This window comes from Echinops telfairi, unplaced genomic scaffold (genome assembly GCF_000313985.2).
Source record: "Echinops telfairi isolate 266 unplaced genomic scaffold, ASM31398v2 ScPeMD7_7468;HRSCAF=8506_0, whole genome shotgun sequence".
Classification (NCBI taxonomy): domain Eukaryota; kingdom Metazoa; phylum Chordata; class Mammalia; order Afrosoricida; family Tenrecidae; genus Echinops; species Echinops telfairi.
The window spans coordinates 29,923,075-29,941,781 of record NW_022111369.1 but is presented as its reverse complement, the minus strand read 5'-3'; the positions used below and the strand labels follow the sequence as shown (position 1 = coordinate 29,941,781).

General features: G+C 42.1%; 1 protein-coding gene across 2 annotated transcripts in view; it reads right to left on the bottom strand.

Annotated features, from left to right (window-relative positions):
- Positions 1-950: 950 nt before the first annotated feature.
- The window catches only part of PPM1K (protein phosphatase, Mg2+/Mn2+ dependent 1K), a 29,813-nt gene continuing 12,056 nt past the window's right edge, over positions 951-18,707 (bottom strand). The window contains exons 2-7 of one of the 2 annotated variants that reach the window (XM_004703257.2): positions 16,215-16,728; positions 14,746-14,846; positions 6,984-7,149; positions 6,682-6,826; positions 4,827-4,961; positions 951-2,568 (exon numbers count right to left, since the gene is read on the bottom strand). In XM_004703257.2, the coding sequence (XP_004703314.1) occupies positions 2,437-2,568; positions 4,827-4,961; positions 6,682-6,826; positions 6,984-7,149; positions 14,746-14,846; positions 16,215-16,654 (1,119 nt within the window). In that variant the 5' untranslated portion in view covers positions 16,655-16,728 and the 3' untranslated portion in view covers positions 951-2,436. The remainder of the gene's footprint in view (positions 2,569-4,826; positions 4,962-6,681; positions 6,827-6,983; positions 7,150-14,745; positions 14,847-16,214; positions 16,729-18,707) is intronic. The other variant, XM_045284090.1, reaches the window with a different exon arrangement.

Sequence of the window (18,707 nt, the reverse complement as noted above, 5' to 3'; positions counted from 1 at the left end):
CAACCTCTATCTGAAGTTATACTTCAACATTCTGACTTGAAAAACATAAACACGAATCGGCTCTATCCTTTAGTCAAAGTTGGCTGGTTTAGGGTTTTAATATGTTTTCAAGTGGAGCAGAGCACTGCCCTACCAATTCTTCTCTGTTCAACCTACGATCCATGTCAGTCTATGAGTCAATTCCACCCTCATAGGACTCTATAGGGCAGACTCTATAGGAAATGCCCCCATAGCATTTCCAAAGCTCTGGTGGCGCTGTGGGTTAGGCACTGGGTAGCTAGCCTCAAGATTGGTTGCTTAAAGCCCCCAGCTGCTCTGCAGAAGAAAGAGGAGGCTGTCTGCTCCTATAAAGATTTACAGTCTCAGAAAACTTATACAGAGTCGCTATGAAATTGGAACTGCTTTCCTGGCAGTGGGTTTGGTTGGGCTGGTCTTTGCGGATGCAGACTGCCACATAACTGCACCACCAGGGCTATTTAAACAATGGACAGGAGGCTACATTCTTTCCTGTAATGTTTTTCCTTCTACTGTCCGACTATCTTGAAAAAAGCATTTATTTAGCATTGATTTTTTTAAAAGGACAATTCCTGATTAATTGAGACAATAGAACTCAAATTTTATTTTCTTCTCTTCTTGAGGTGAGAAGATGTGAGTATTTATACTGGGCCTCCTTTCTTCTAATAAACCTTTAACTAAAACTTAAAGAAAAAACAATCAACTCTGAGAACAGAGATGAAGGTATATGCTATGTTAACCTTTTCTTTTTGGTTTATCTTTTATTTCTATAACAAAACACAATGTGATTCTTAACATTCAATATTTTCCCATATCCTATTCAAAAACAAAAAAGCCTTGGTGGTGCTGAAGTATGTACTGGGCTACTAACAGCAAGATCGGTGGTTCAAACCCAGCCAGCATTCTGTAAGAGAAAGGTGAGACTTAATGCTCCCTTAAAGATTTACAGCCTTAGAAACCCTGTGTATAAGGTTGCTGTCCATCAGAATCAACTTGAACGCAGTAGGCTTGGGTATTGGTTGGGTGTGTTATTTTATATTCAAATTATCAAATAGCAATTTAACTTCCACATGCTGACTCTGTTCCTTAGTTTTCCAGGTGAATTATCAACTGTATTTTTCTACTGTCTTTCTTAGTTTCCTCATCTGACAATGACCACTGGTTTGACTCCATCAGAAAACAGTCCTCAGCTTCTCGGTTCAATAATTTAAGCTAAATGGTGAAGGAGCTACACAGGATTGTTCCCTTTAACTTTATATTACTCCCAAATATACAAATATACAATCACATATAATACATTTACATACTATGCAGAAATAAACTGCAGATAAAATTCCAAATACACACTTAGAGATTCACATTTTAACAGTGAAAAAAAACCATGCAGAGAAAAGGAAGTATTTACATTGCTAAATTACATAGAATTATTCTTCCTCGTTAAGTCTTAGGGATGAGCTAAAAAGAAGAAGACGTAAATCAATCTATGCCTTTAGCAACATCATTCACTGTGGTATTGTTTTTACTAACAAAGCTCTCCAACTTGCTGATGCTATATCAAAAGATATATACAGATAGTATAACAAGACACAAACATCTACTTAGAGATAACCAATTAAAACTTTATACAGAATACTTGATACTGTCAGTATTTAACCTTGTGTTGTTTTGACCAAAGGAGTCTTAGTCTATGCATTTTCTGAGGTTAAGGAAGAGTCAGATCTATGTCAAGTCTCTTACCCACAGAAAACAGGAATGGATGATGGCCAGATCTCAGAGACACGGGTGTAACACATGAGTATACTGGTCACAAATACACGCAGGATTTAGTAATGTCACAGGATCTGAATCTATTTCGTTCGCATTGTAACATCTACCAGTAAGTGATCCAGAATAGAACACACAGAAACCAAGACTTTAGTTTTCAGACTTACTCCTTGGTGCAGATGTTAGAAATAAACACTTGCAGATAACTCACAGACGACCTGTCAAAATACTGACTTTGTTTTGAACAACTTGAAACCATGAGGCTGTTCGAGTGAATCAAGAGCAACAAAAGGACCACAAGAAACCCAGAGCTGCCTAGGAGTCTGAAAAGTGAAGCAAAGTCAACACTCTCAGCAGGTGTATTAAAAACCATATCTCATCTGCTCAGGAAGACCGTTATTCACTCCAGACTTGCAATAGCTTCATTCCATGGATCTCTATAGTGAGTGCGGTGGGCCGATCATACACCTAGTAGGTCTTTATGAAACACTACTATGTACGTGGTTACTAATTTTACACCGACTTGTGTACTGATTTAGTACGTCATAGTGTCATGCTGGTACACGTGATTGTTTTGATTGACTGGCTCAGTTTCCCCCACGTGCTCCGTGAACAAACTCCTGCACAAACATCGCCACCCCAGTAAGCGATCAGGGATCAGGCCCACCGTCCACTGGAGGCAAAGCTTCTGCTGAATGAGAAGTTGGTTTCGGAGTTCTTGTATTTTCCCCAGGCACCAAAAGGCACAATCACCGCAGTACTGTTATCTTCTGTTCCGTATTGCATTGCCTACGAGGATTTTGAAGGAAGGACAAGAGAAAGGTAGGAAATTAGAGTCTGGACAAAGAGAAATCTTATGGCAACCCTTTATGCGCAGAGTAGAGCTGGCCTGTCCCGTTGGGGTTTCAAGACTGACTTTTCAGAAGTAGGCCTCCAGGTCTTAATTCTGAGGCACCCTGGTACAATCAACAACTAATATCATCACAAAGAGAAATAATCACTCTCACTTGCACGGCATACACAGCTACTCTTCCGATGATGTCACAACAGTTTGGTTGCCTTAACTCTATCGTAAAACTTATTTTAAACACCACCAAACCTATTGCCATCAAGACAATTTCTCCCTTGGAGCAGTTGGTAGGTTTGAAGTGCTGACCTTACAGTTAGCAAGCAGCCTGATGCCTAGCCCATGGCACTTACCAAATGGCAAAAGCAGTAACATCAGAGATGACCTGAAATAACCATATTAACTAGATTCTATTGTAGCAATTTGGGCAACAGAAACACCAGCTAACTAAGTTGCCTCGCAATATGCAGATCCTGAGGAAGAGACACAGAAGGCCTAAGACAGGGCGTGCTACATGGTGAGGCCTGGTAAGTCTTAGCCTTGACCTAGTATTTCCTCAAGGAATTTAGTCTTAAGAAATGACAACATAAGGAAATGAAGGTAATTAAAGATACAACAAATGACAAGAATGTCTATTATGCTGCTTATAAAATGGAAAGATGGCTATAAAGTAAATGCCCTGCATTAGAAGACTTGTCAATCAATTTTAGGAACTAATTAAAATGTTAAAAAAGCAAATGATATTGTAAGAAGTGCTTCTGATTGTATTTGATACCAAGTGTACTTTAAACCGCCTGACAGCATGAGGCTGAAACGGGAAGGAAAGGTTGATTAAAAATGTCTGGTGGAAAAAAGATTCAATAATTCAAACAGACCTTTACAAACAAACAAAAAACCCAAAATGGGAAATGTTGTACAAAGCACTAATATACTTAGGATATTGGAGTCGCACATAATAATTACAAAAAGGATAAATATGCCAATAAATATTGGGAAAAGTGAAGAGAAGTGATCAATCCCAAAGAAGATATATGAACAGCTAGTGAAGACACAAATATAAACCTATTTTTTCCCCTGCCTCTCCAACTGGAAAAAAGTTGTTATAACACTTTGGAGAATCACAAACTGTGATTCTGTAAAGCATGCGAGTGAGCGTGTACATGGCCATCATATTTCTAGAGGGTGACTTGGGAAACTTATCAACAGCATTGCTGTACTGTGTCTTCTTCTAGCAGCAAGTTTACTCCAAGTATACAGCCTGAGCAAATAGGAACCGAAAAAGGTCTCAAGGAAAGTGATATGCACAAAACGGTGGACAAGGGAATCCTTATCATAGTACAGTGCTCTGTGTAATGTGGAAAATGGAACATGAATGAAGTTTGCTGATTTGAACTTTTAAATGAATTAAAAGTAAAAAGCCAAACTCAATGCTATTGAGTCAACGTCAAAACTAGCTCAGAGCATCCCTTTAGGACAGGGTAGCTCTGCCCTTGTGCGTTTCTGATACAGGAGTGGAAAATCCTGTTTTTCTCCCTCGGAGCAGCTGGTGGTTTCGAACTGATGACCTTGTGGATCACAGCCCAATTCATACACCACCAGGGCTCCTTTAAATGAATGATGGTGCACAATTTTGGTTCTTACTATGATCGACAACTTGGCAGTCATAAATACCACTGCCCTGGTGCATCCGGGCACACATATCTGTAGGACACATAGTTGGAGTTAAGTAAAAAATACTACTCCTCCATGGACCTTGTCAGACACCTGCCTAACACTAATTAATGGATACAAAGAAGCTTCAAAAAGTTCGCAGAAAATTGTAATTCTCCTTTAATGCCACTCTGGCATGAAATTTTTTGAGGCACTCCTGTATAACTTAATAACCAAGAGAAGAGTTATGTTGACACATTTTGCTATTATTATTTCTTATAATCATGTTAAGGAATATATAAAAGCCATAAAATGAAGACAGCATGTCTCCTTGATTTTTCTAATCTTAATTATTTGGGAAAATTGCAGTACTATTTAATGGAAATCTTATCGCATCAATACAAAAATCCTGTACTCTTGGCGCTAAACACAAGATTTCAAAGAAACCTCCTGGTGGTCCTGTCAGGCTGCCTCAGAACCACGTGTCCAAATCATCCCTTTACCCCACTCCCTACTTGGGACTTTGCGAGCAACCGAGCAGGAGGGTCACCTGTTCAATCACCACGTGGGCTGCTTCACTGGGGTCATGGCACTGGCTGATGAAGTCACAAATCTCTTGACTATTCACCATAAAGTTAATCCCATCTGTGGTGAGGACCAGGAAGCTGTCATCAGCATGATGGAGCTGCAACCCGAACCAAATGCACATGATTATAAAGCAGTCCCAGATTTTGCATGATCTTTAGAATGCAAAGAGTTTATCTGTCTTGCTGATTGGCAAGCTGCATGAGAGCTAGTAGGAAAATCCAGCCGTTATAGGTAGGCACTAGGAGTCACTCACCTAACTCTTACTTGCAAACAAAGAGTGGAAGAGGAAAGCCTTTATCTGGGGCCAAAACCGTTAACTTTAGCTGTCAGCTGCTGAGGACCAATGTTCAATTGTGTAGTCATAACACCATGAGAGAAGAAATGTTGAGAGGCAGCTCAGTGCTGTGGGGCTGTTGAGGAGCTTTGTCTCTGTTGCCAGGAATGTTGGGTGTGAAACCTGGCTCTATTATTTGGCTGGCAGAACATTGACCATTTGTCTTCTCTATGGCTTAGATCTTACAAGGAGCTCTGGTAGTGCAGTGGTTACATATTAGGCTGCAATCTGCAAGGTTGGCAGTTCAAAACCACCAGCTGCTCCGAAAGAGAAAGACAGGGCTATCTATTCCAGTAAATAATCTCAGAAACTCACAGGGGCAATTCTACCCTGTCCTATAGGGTCACTATGAGTTGGCATTGACTCGATAGCAGTGAGAGTTTAGATTTGCCTTCTCTGTAAAATGGGGTTCTTGAAAAAACTCTCACATGTACAATACCATCAATAAAGTTGTCATCAGTTGGGTCCACTTCATGGTGACCTTATGTGTGACAGAGTATACTGTTTTATAGGGTTTTCCTGACTGCACCTTTGTGGAAGTAGCTTGCTAGGACTTGCTTTCACAGTGCCATTGGGTGGGTCTGAACTCCCAAACTGCAGGTCCGTAGTCGACAGCAAACTGTTTATGCCACCCAGAGACCTAGTACTAAGACCTGTCTTGGTATTTGTGAGAGTAAATACGTTTAAGTGGGACAAGAGACACAATTCTTCATTCACTGAGGAAAGGTTAGTGGTCTAGACACTGCCATCTTGAAAGCCTACACTAGCCTTGGCCAGCGAAGAAAGTAGGCTCAGAGATTTCAGAGTGACGGGGTGACTTGGGGCAGTGTAGGGCAATGGGGATGCCGACTCTACAAGATGTTACAGGAATAGCAGGAGGGCAGATATGTCGTTTGGTGGAGAAGAGACGTCAGCAAGCCTTCCAAGAAGAAGCAACACTGGAGGAGGGACAAGCAGGGAAAGGAAGTAGAAGTGTTCCGTCTAGAAAGCTTGATAGAAAATGCCACGGCTGGGGCGAGACAAAAACCTAAGCAGACATCATACACCTGGTGTTATTGTTTGTTGCCACACAGCCAGCCCCAACTCATAGCAACATCATTTATAACAGAACACAACGTTGCCTGGTCTTGAGTCAGCTCCAGAAATGGTGGTGTGTTTGAGCCCATTGTTGTCAATAATGAATCGATCACCACAACATATCTTCTCAAAACTCTCCAACTCACTGACCCATAGTGACCCTACACAACAGGGTAGAACTGCCCCAAGACTGTAGCTCTTTATGGGAGTAAAAAGCCTCATTCCCCTCCCAAGGTTTTTGGAACTGCCGACCTTGTGGTTTAAGTCACTGTACCTCTTTTATCTTCCTACATATTGTTCCCTCTTAAATATCATTTTGCCTTCAATGGACACTTCCAAGAAAGCCTCTACTGGAGACAATCCTGCATTCCTTCCTTGGGGCAGGCACTCACGGGTCCTTTCTTACCTTCATCCTTTTTGTTTCCGGTTCTGCTATCACGCCATTGTTTTTGAGATCCAAATCTCCAATACTCCGTGTCATTGCAAGTCTGCCATTTACGTGAGGCTGCCCCAAGCTATTCCAGGATACAAAGCCGCCGCATTTCTTGATCCTGGTCCAGAAAAATTTAAAGGACTGTGATATGCTATGAATACGTCGATGGCGCTGTTAAACATAAGCATTGGACCAGTTTTAAAATGCCAAGTGATATTTCTCTCTTGAGTCGTGAACACCACCCCCATAAATCAGTGGATCAGGGAAGAGAGTACCTTTCTTTTTCGTCTTTTCTTTCTGGAGTGTGGTCAATGGTCAGTTTCATGGGTTTTCCTTTTCTACACAATATAGCCCGGCTGTCCCCCACACTGGCTACAACCAGTTCAATACCGTCTCGCAACAGGGCTACTGTGGCAGTAGTCCCAGAGTTCAGAATCGTTGCTACAAATATCATGAAAAAGAATACAAGTTAGTGACAGTCAAGTGATGAGTGTGCATAAATATATCTGTGTATACATCTGTTTTACAAAATGATAAACTAATGATAAACAAGCATGATAAACTAATGCTGAAATGCATTGTTCGAATTTAACTAGAGCTACACAAATAAAAGGCAAGTGAACTATAAAAGAAAGAGCATGCAAGGAAAGAAAGATCTAATTTGGTAACAAGGTTTCATGCAAACAAACAAAAAAAAAGAGTTGCTAACTGACTTTGGCAAACAATGCATCCCTGTTTCCAAGTGGCATCAATTTAAAAAGTAGAGCTGGCTTGCATTTATCATCAAAATGACATCTTTGAATGCTCATTAGATATCAGGGCTCAAAGCCTTAAAACTCAATGAGATTGGCTAATACGTCAGGATTACTGAAGTCCGCTGATCTTACAAAGGTAAGCAGACTTCCCGATGGAGCTGGAAAGTTTTCCCTTCCTTTCTGACTGTCCCACTGTGAGACTACTCAGTTAATGGGCTAAATGAGATGTGCCAAGGGCATCTCTGTGCTTCAAGGGTTCTATACTTAATATTCTGCTCTTATGTAACTGTTTCAACTTAACAAATGTTCACCAAAAAGACAGAAAGAGAGAGAGAGAGAGAATCCTACAAGTCTAAAGACTTACATTCTTTTCTGTTTATCTTTCTTCTCCCCAAACATGAAACAAAGTTACAGGCATCATGTGTTAGCAGAAAATGCTGAGGGTCCTGAATGTCATTCTAGTTTCCCACAAGCCTGGTGCAGTTTAGCTCCTAGCTCCAGAAGAATCGAATGCAGTCTGTATCCAAACGCAGTAGAGTATACTGCCAAAGAAAGAGCATGCAAAGAAAGAATGTTCTTTGCCAAATTCTACACCTGTGGTCCTGCCAGGGTTCAGAGCATTCCAAGAATATTAATTTTCTCTAAAAATAAAAGTAAACGTTACTGGTCTTGAGGCTGCCAACCGCTTCCTCTGTGAAAATCCAACTGTGCTTTACTTGTTCCGGTCATTGACTCTAACTTCCTTCCTGTGATCTGCCTGGAATTCTTTGCCACTGGTTAAAAGAACTGAAATGCATTGAGCCTTCCCAAAAAGTGAGCACACTGTGAAAGTATGGGCTAAAAGCAAATGGGAAGGAATTTAACACAGAATTTATTTAAAGCAGGTATTGTGTCCAGTAACACCTCAATTCTTTACAGCACCAAAGTGAAATATTCAGGTGATCATTCAAAGATGGTTTGACCCCAACCATCTTTTGAAGTAAAACTCTAGCTCTCGATTTGAATAATGGAGGGTCCATCTTTCCAATTAGCCTTTCTCCCCAAGAGATCATTTTTAGAACTTCTTAAGGAAAAAAGATAAAATGAATTCATCAGTAATTGTAGAGAGAGAAACATATATGTAAAATATTTTCCCAATCAATATATTAAAATACCTGCTTTAATCAGAAAACTAAAACGGAAGAAACATGAATAAGCCCTACTTAATCTTGCATCCCCATGCCGAGTTTTACTTGATTGAGGAAAAGCATTTAGAGTTGTGCTATCTTCCCACTCATCTCTTGGATTTTGGAACTATTGTGCCAGAATAATAGCTCTGCAATGCTAAAATTTCATATATTTGTCACAAACATTTTAATCTAAATCTTAGTGATATTTTATACTACAAATGCATCTTTCTAGCTGAGTTAAATCATCAATTAAACAAGTTAACTTGAGTTTCCCCAAACAACTGAAAAAAGGATTCTTACAGTTTAACAACTGTGAGATTTTCAAGTGATTTAAAAGGCCAGGCAAGAAAATACGGCTGCTACCTTTGCAGGGAGATTGAGTATTCTTCCCTTTGGTTTAAACTAAGTGGCAACTGCAGCTTTAAAAAGATCTGTTTCTAATTGGCCAAAACAAGAGAGTTAAAATTTCCTAAGTGGACAAAATCCAGTTTAGCTGTTCAGTCTTATAATTCACAGCCAAACTACCTACATAGTTAAAAAAAAAAAAAAAGGCTCGGTATTTTACCAAATCAACTTCACAGTTCCAAAATCCCAGGATTTATGGGAAAGTTTTCAAAACTTAACTGCTGATTCTAGAGTGCTAAGCATCTAAGACTATCAATAACTGAATCGGCACTTATTTCCAATTAACATTAAATATTTAACATAGAAGTACAACTTCTCACTTATTTTCCCCCTAACAACAAAACTATAAAGAAACTAAGACATCTTGCAATAAGTTCTTAACACTCACTGGACAATTTCTACTGCAAGTCATCTCAACTAATGGGGCAAAGAGGATGTGGGAACCTTCCAGTAGTCCAGGCTAGGAACCGCTGGACTCCTCCACCTGGGACAAAATTAAGCAGATCTCTCTTTCCACTGAAGCCCAGCATATAGTGTCCACGGGCTCCAGGTCTAGAGCTGCTGACCAGGCACAGTTCTCTGCCACAAATAACACGCACAGAGGCAAATAGGAAATTCACCCAAAAACTTTGCTCAAACATCACAAGCCTGCAGCACAGGGGAGGAGAGAAAGAGCTGCAAAGTAAGGGGAAGGGTTTTTATTTTGCTGTAAATGTCATCAGAAAATCACATCATATTCCACGAGATGCCAATCAATGATTCCAAACTCCATTTTGTTCAATGGATGGTATTTCACAGTTGAGCCCTTCTTAGTGCTTGTTTTCATTTTTTCCCCTCTTGTCACGGAGGCACAGTTCTTCCTTAGATTTTAATGGCTTCTTCAGGCAGACAAAACCATTACATCCACAAGCTACCACATCCAGACACTTGATGTGGGCACACTGAAGTGTATCTGCGTACTCATGTGCATGAGCCCCAAACTAGACTTTATTGAACTGACAAAGAGACGCTGTCAATTTGTTTGGTAACAGTATCTCAGAATTGTCCTGGTAAAGAGGGGAAATCACTGAATAATGAGTAATTGCCAAGCAGTAAATATTTATAGAGAATGTGAATGGCAGTATGCCATCAAATTACTGGGATTGAATGACAGACCAAGAAGAGAATCAAAGCACCTCTTCTATCAGGGACAAGGACTAATACCATTGGTTAATGGTGCCGAGCCCAGGAATTGCATAGCTAAAAAGCATTGTTCAAGTGGGACTACTTAAGTAAAGGTATTATTTACACAAAGGCTCCTGAAGCTCTGGAGCTCGACATCACGGGAACAATTTTACATGGTTCAGAAGGCGGGCATTTCTGCAGCTCCCTCTTTCCTCCAGTGTTACAGGGAGATACATCAAAAGAAAACAAAAAAAGAACAAGATTTTAAATGGTAACATAAAGAGTAAAAGCTGTACTTTTCAAAGTATACCAGTCCTTGACCATATCCCATTGGTAAGGAAGAATATGCATAAACCAATACAGTTTCAACGCTAATTAAAAACAGATTTTCTAGACATTTATGGCTTATGAGCACCAAGATCCCCGTATGAACTGAAGCAGTAACAGCACAATAAAATGATGTCTTTAAATGCTGTTCCTTTTGTTGTTGTTGCATTGTTGTTGTTGTTCTCTAGGACAGAAAGAGTATTCAAAACTGTTGCATTTTAAAACACTGGTTATTTTTTAGTTTCAGTTTTTCATAACTAAATCGCCTAATAGGAAGAGCCTGGAAGGTGGCCCATGAGACTCACAATGCCTCCAGCCCTGAAGGTCAGAGCCCATCTGCTCTGCCAGATCCTTCTGCCTCGGGTGGCTTTCGAAGCTTAAGCAATCGAGGAACACTTTGAAAATTTCATGGGATTTATGGGACTCTGGTCTATGTTCTCTTCCACCACCAGGTTAATTTTTAGTGATTTCCTTTGTTTTTAAATGGATGTTTTTTTGAGGGCCCTTCCAGAAATCCATGGAAATAGTAAAATCAAAAGGATTTTTCCATGAGCTTTTTGAAGCTCCCTCCTATTAGATCGTGTCATTCTCTGTAAAGAGACATAGGATGGGTATCAGCTGAATACAAAACAACCTCAAGGATGATCGTGGGTCCACACGAGCACATTCAAAATGCGCGAACAAGCAAACAATCAAAATAACTGGCAACTGAGGAAAAAGCAAGAAGGTAGCCTTATTTGTGCTGCTGCTGTTAAGTGGCATTCTGGGCTTGTTTGGCTGGAAATGATCCTTGGGGCACATGGAAATGTTGTGGTTAGTGGCCTTCGGGTTGGGTTTTCAAGGCTGGGTTTTCAAGTTCTTTTCAAAGAACTAAGAATGGCAAGCCTGTCTTTGGAGACAACTCTGGACGGCCTCCAACCACCAACCTTATAACTAGTAGCCAGTGCTTCACCACTCACACCACACATGGACCTAAATTGAAAGAATGAGTCCTTTCAATGCTGACAAGACCATTTGAAATGATTTAAGGAGTCCTGGTGGTGCCCTGGGTTAGATGCTGGGCTGCAGCTAACTAGAAGGACAGTCGTTCAAATGCATTAGTCACTCTGTGTATACTGCCATAAGATTTACAGTCATGGAAACCCTAAGGCTATTAGAAAACGCAAATGTTTCATAATATATAATTACATATTGTTTTGTGACTAATCACTATGCTTTAATTATGTTCAATGTGTAACTATGAAAATACATCAAATAGGGCTGATGCCAGAGGAGAAAAGGTGGAAGAAACTTGGAAAGGACAAATTGTACTTATTCACAATTTTGTGTCCCCAATGTGGGCTCTTCTTACAGCTTTACCAAAAAGAGTATTATCCACTCTTATAACACTGATACTGCTTCAGTTCTTACTAAAAATAAGGGAGGGGTGAGGGACCATTTCACTTTTGGATAGGTACTTGAAAATCTGGAAAGGCATATGTTTTTATTTTAATCTACAAATTGAAAAGTCAATTTCAACAGGCAATGTTTGCCATCTTTGAAAGCTTTAGCAACTAATTAAAAATGAATCTTAACATTTCTCCCAAACCTGTGACTCAAATGAAAACAAAATCACGGATGAAATGACCTCTGGGAAGATACACACAATAAGATTTAACAATAGCAAGTCACGATAGACCTTTCTGATTTCTGGTAGCCCACTAAGCACCATTCAGTCATGCGCTGTTATGCCCGCCAACTCTGGCCACTAAGCGAAAAATATTTTAAAGTGTTTTATGAAAGTTCCAGGATCATTACCTCAAAATCTAGGACAAGGAAATTAAAAGAAATACATTTCAATGTCATTCTCTGAAATGAAATAATGCTTTATGTTTAGTGTTTGGTCACAGCCGATTGCTTGTGTAGAAGGGCATCTTTGGAAACTTTCTTTGAGGGCAAGCAAGTTAACTAATAATGTCTCCCTAAGCTTGACACTATCTTCAATGATAACTCACTATTTAATAAATGAATGCTATCCTCTCATATTTTATAACTGATGTTATCCCTGATTTTCCTAAGGATCAAAAGAGTGCATTACATGCAGGGGGCGGGGCGCTAATGTTCTTTCTTGGTATTGGTCACATGCCCTTGACAAACTGGAATGTTCTCTTCTGAAACCTTGCCGAAAACCTTGAGGCTGTTTAGTGGCTGTCTACACACCATGGCTATTTTAAGCCACATACGTGGTGCAAGGTAGAGCCAAACTCACAGCCCCCTGGTTATGCATGAAATGAAAACACAATTAAATTCAGAGAGTTATAAAAATAAAACCACAAGCAGGCATTGTAATATCCTCTTCCCCTTTACATCTTCTGCCCATTCGGAACAAAGATTTATGTTTAAGTCCTAAACATAAAATCCACCTTCTCTCAGCCCTTTTCTTATTTAAGGCAAGGGGTGAGTAGCAAGTGGGTGAAGGGCGATTCCAAAGGAATGCAGAGATAATGGGCCTGCATAATGGAATAAACTAGAAAATAGGCCCTAAACAGAGAGAGAGTTCAGTGTCATGCTCTTCTGAAGAGTAAAAGGCAGGAAACCCACACGATGGCATGCCTGCCGTCCCTCAGCCCCCTTCTCCACTCTAGTTCTTTAAAGAAAGCCAAAGGAACCTCCCTGCCACGAGAGCTGCTGCTGGCTCAAACTGCTGACCTTGTGGTTCGCAGCCTGCTACACAGCCTACTCTGCCACCTCTCTCAGAAAACTCACTGCCATCGAGTCCATGCTGACTCACAGTGACCCCCTGTGGCTTTCCGAGAATGTAATGGTTTACAGAAGTAGAAAGCCCAGTCTTTCTCCCTCAAAACCGCTGAAGGTTTCAAACTGTGACCATACAGGTCAAAGTCCAGCATGTAACTACTACACCCCCAGGGTTCCTCTACTATGCTACCAGGGTCCCTTTTTCAAAAAATATGCTAGCGGAAGAGACTACATTCCAAACCCACTGCCATCTAAGTAGATTCTGACTCACAGTGACCCCTACAGGAAGGGCAGAGTAGAACTGCTCCTTTGGGATTTCCAGACTAATCTTTAAAGGAGCAGAAAGTTTCATCTCCCTTCGGTGGAGAGGCTGGTGGACCTCGCAGTCAGTAGCCCAGTGCTTAGCCCATTACACTACCGGGGCTCCTCAGAAGCTCCATCGGGTGCCAAAAATCCCAGCCTAACTTGCCACTGACCGTTACCTTCCTCCGGGGTTCAGTTTCTTCATCCGGAAAATGGGGAGAATGTCCATCCCTATCCACTCCAAGAGAAAGAGAGTGAAAATGACCTTTGTGTGGGGTGCTTGGCCCTGCTCTAATGAAGAGGATGTCCTAAACTCAGATGAATGTAACTGCCATTCCTTCACTTAGATGGCCCCTGAAAAAAATCTTCAAAATTAATTTTAGGAGTACCAGATTTGGGATCAGCTAACTAGAAAAAAATTTTTAGCTATATTTTCCTGACACGCTTTTGATAAATTTAGTAAAAGTCAGTACCATTGTACTTTCGAAATGTAAGGGCAGTGCTGTCATTTTTAACTTCATCAGGCATGTCCTTGTGTGACACAGACAAGCAAAACTAGCGCGAGTGCCAAGAGATCCTGAAGACCAAACTTTTTTTTTGTTTTAAGGAGGAAAAATCTCTTTCATCTAATTGTACATCAGTGCATATTAGACACAGTCCTGTTATGTTGTCGGACCTATTCGCATGTGCCTTGATCTCTGTATCTAGACTCACCGAGACATGATAAGCATGTGCTTTGTTTCTGCACTTTCTCATCAGGTTCCTCTACCAATAAAGGAAGCCCTCCGACAAGAGGGCCATCGGGTCCACTCAAACGAGCAATCAAGCAGACGAACGTGCTCCTTAAGTCCTTTTAAAATTAAAACCCAACATCAAAGTAAATTATTTTAACCAACAGCTTTGGAACTTATCTTTCTGAAAAACTCTCCAACACATTTCATTTAAGAGTGAAGAACAGATATCAGTTTGGATTCCCAAAACGCATGTAGAGAGATTCTTTAAATGAAAACATTTACAGTGATTTTTAAAAATAAAACTGAAATCCTTATAATTAAGCATACAGTACATTTCCCACCCCACCCCCAAAGGGTTTTAACTTGTATCTTTTTGACCCCCCACCTCCCACCCCTACCCCCACCATGTGACAAGGTCCTAAGAAATGTGATTGTTTTACGTACCATCTGCAGACAGGTGGGCATGCCTGGAAAAGGCTTTATCTATTTCTAGAAAAGCCATAGTCAACACAGTTTCCAAGTTCTTCTCCTTAGAAAGCCGATCCCTTGGTGGGGGAGAAAGAATCAATCATTTTATGATATGTTTTCTGTCTTCCTCATAGCTGCAAGAGTCGGAATGGACTCAATAGAATGGGTTTAGGGTTTTTTGGTTTTGTTTTTTTCTCATAGTCACTCTTACTTAGAGGCGTAGTTATTAAACAATCTGACAATCTTGGCTCTTCTTCAGGGATCCACTGACAAAAGGCTTGTTCGTTAAGCAGTTATGTGTTCATTAAGTCAGCTGTCTTGGAATCATGGAGAACGCACAAGAGAGCTAAGTACCACTGGACTGACACAGTCAGCCACAATGGGCTCGAACAATTGTGAGGACCAGGCAGTGTTTAGTCTGTTGTGCTTAAGGCCGCTAAGGGTCAGAACCAATTTGATGGCACCTACCTAACAGCGACAACAATAACTGTGCACCCCACCCCTATGGCCAGCTGTGGATTGCGCTGCTACAATCCATCGTGTTCTCACTGGCTGATTCAGAAGTGCAGAGTATATTGCCAGCCCTTTCTTCTGAGTCTGTCTTGGTCTGGCAGAAACCAGGCCAGCAAAGCACCAAGCGGTGACAGACAACGGTGGCTGCACATTGTGGGCACAGATTGTCTTAAGGTACACTCTGCCACTTGGGAGCCCGAGAATTCTGAGCAAGAGAGTATACCTTAAGATGCGCTGCTCCCCCAGGCTGCTAACTTATAAGGTTAGTGGTTCGAACCCACCAGATGCTCAGTAGAAGGCTTGGCTAGCTGCTCACATAAAAATGTCAGCCTAAGAGACTCTCTGGGGCCCAGTTGTTGCTATGCATTGGACTCGGCTCCACCGCCCACCACCACTACCTAACCTTGTCCAGGAAGGCCAGAAAGGCTCCCCTGGTCAACTCTGCCCGCGTCACCCCTCTGTGATGATAACGCCAGGAAATACACTGTTCAAAGTTAAACCCTGCCTGGCACGCACGCCTCCCACACTAGAGCCAGTCTTCACAAAGGCAAGGACTCAAAGCTGCTCACACCACTGGAAGAACAATGGCCATTGATTTACTGAAACACCGAGTGCCAAGCAGAGACAAGAGGAACTGCTCCTTATACGTTCTCTCGTGTACTTTATGTTGATTTGCTTAAAATAGTCACAACTCATCAAACACTAGGAATTCAGGCCCGTACTTTCACCCGTGGAATTGTTGCAAAGGCACATTTCTGAAATGGTCTCTGCTCATTAAAGCAGTGGCCAGCAGGAAGGGTCAGTAAAATCGGTGAGTGGGCATCTCTTAGCTACCTCTCTTTCAGGGACAGCCATGCTTGGAAGTCCCGAAGTTGGACGCTGACAACCTAAGCATAAAGCAGACGGCAAAGAGTGGAAGTCATGGTACGTACATAATGCATTTCTCCATGTGGGTGTGGCAGAAATCCGCGGCGCCCGGTCCCCCGTGCCCATCGAACACTGCGAAGTACAGCACCTCCTCTGTTAACTGAGCCATGTCAAAACGGTCTTCGTTCTCTCTCCGTTTGCCAATCTGCGAGGCGCAGCCCACCTTTCCCAAGCTGATTTTGGGGATGGGCTTGCCATACTTAATGCTGGGTGGCAGCAGAATTGGCTCATCAATGCGGTTATCCCAGATCCCAAAACTGTCCCAGGTGGCTGGCCGCCCGCTGCCATCCGGGTCAAAGCGGGACCATCTGCGCTCGGAGGTGGAACCGTGGCGGGCCGGCGCGGCACGCCGGTCCTCCTGCAGCAGGCGGGAGCTGAGCAGCACCCGCCTTCTCACCTGGTGACGGCCATGTCTAGCCAGAGTAATTAAGGCAGCTGTTGACATAACGCAGCTCCAGGGGGCTTAGCAATGAGGGAAAGGCCAGAGGAACAGGAGTGTGCTGTCTTCAAGAGATGAAACTGGGTAAAAGGAAAAGAGAGGGAGGCTCCATTAGTCATTTTTAATAGAACACATCGCTGTTGGTTGCCACCGAAGGGATCCCAACTCATGACAGCCCCATATGTGCAGGCTGGAACTGTGCTCCACAGAGTGGCCAAGGCTGTCACTTTTCGAAGCACACTTCCAGGTCTGGCACGGGCACCTCAAAGTAGGTTTGAACTACAACCTTTTAACTAGTAGTCACTGCCTGGGCGTAGGACTGCATATCAGATAGTTACATGACGATTCATAACAGCAGCAAATGACAGTGATGAAGTAGCAACAAAAATAATTTTATGGTTGGGGGTCACCGCAACATGAGGAACTGTACTAAAGGGTCTCAGCATTAGGAAGATTGAGAACCACTGCCCTAAACCCCTCCTATAGCCTGTCTGACAGATAAGCAAGAAATGTGGTAAATCTTAACAGACTCTATCTCATCTGCAGGTGTCCTCTCCTGACCCCCTCCCAATGTCCTGCCTACCGGCTAAACAAAGAATGTAACTACTGAATGTTCCCTCCCAATCCAGCCCCTGGTTTAACTGTTGCATAACGCCTGTCTACCACCCTTGATGGGAGCACTACCCTCCTCTGCTTGACCCGGCTCCCTGTAATAAAAGGCTGATCCTTCCATTTTAATAAAGTGGTGGGATTTGATCTTGCTTCGGTAGTACAAGTGCACCTCCACTTCCTGACTTTACTCAAAAGCTCATCCTTAAAGCCTATCCAAGCATTCCAGAGTATGGTCAGGGGGATTCCTTGGCACTGACAACACACTGTAATACCCGGATGGGTCGGGGAGAGCTCTGTTTCTGGTCACTTTCGACTCAAAGTTGTAAGCAGATATTCCTCTCCATCTCCATCTCCCAGCGGGGGGAGAGCTCGGTCTCCAGCAGTAGTGCACTCAAAGTTGTAAGCAGTTATTCATCTCCAGCATTCCACGTTCAGTTGCAGTAAGAACTAAAACCAACTTGAGAAGATGATAGATTTGAGAACAACAGGAAAGGTTGGGTAGTCTTAGCTGTTAGATGCAAAGGAGTGGCTCCCAACTTACTGTCACACCATGCACCATCCAGTCCAACCATTGTGAAATGGAACGTTTCCATTGGCCTAGTCAAGGGTGACATTCTTTCCACTGACAGGTTTGAATTGAGGAAGCTTGGTGGAACAATGGTGCAGTGCTCAGCTGCGAAATGAACCCACTAGCTACTCCACAGGAGAAAAGAGATCCTGTCTATGAAACCCTGTGGGGCAATTCTCCCCCGGCCAGCCAATTGGAAAAGCTCTATGTCCATGCCCACTCTAGATAACAGAACCTGGGCTTATCTAACAGTGTAGCATGTAAACGAAATGATGCTGAAGATTATTCAAAGGTGGTTATAGCAATATATCAAATAATAACTGCCGGAAATTTAAGCTGGATTTAGAAGGCTATGGAATGAGGAGTAAGATCACTGTTGATACCAGATAAAGATTGGCTGAAAGCAGTGAATACCAGAAAGATATCTACCTATGTTTCATTTTATCCGACTTCCTCTCTGTATTTGTCACCATTCCTTCTTTCCAGACCCATCAGAACTTTGTGTAAATGCTGCCTTTTGATTGCAAATGGTTGATTATTTTGAGGTGCAGTCTCCTCCCTAGTATGGTAGTTCCCCTTAAAGACCTGCCTGAAAACCGAGCCCCAGGGTGGTTTCATTTGCAGACCTGGAGGCCACAGTCTCCAGTGTTCTCCCAATCTCCATTTCACCACCAAACCTTCCATGGTCTCTTGTATGATTTTGAGATTGTTCTACATTTTTCTCTTACTCTGTCTAGGACCTTCTCCTGTGGCCCTTTTCAGCACATATGGTGGAGGTAGCTGGGCACCATGCAGCCCATTTGGTTTCAGGGTTGTTGAGACTGGTCTTAGAGTAAGCCATTCATCTAGTGAACTAATTGTTTCTCTGTATCTTTGATA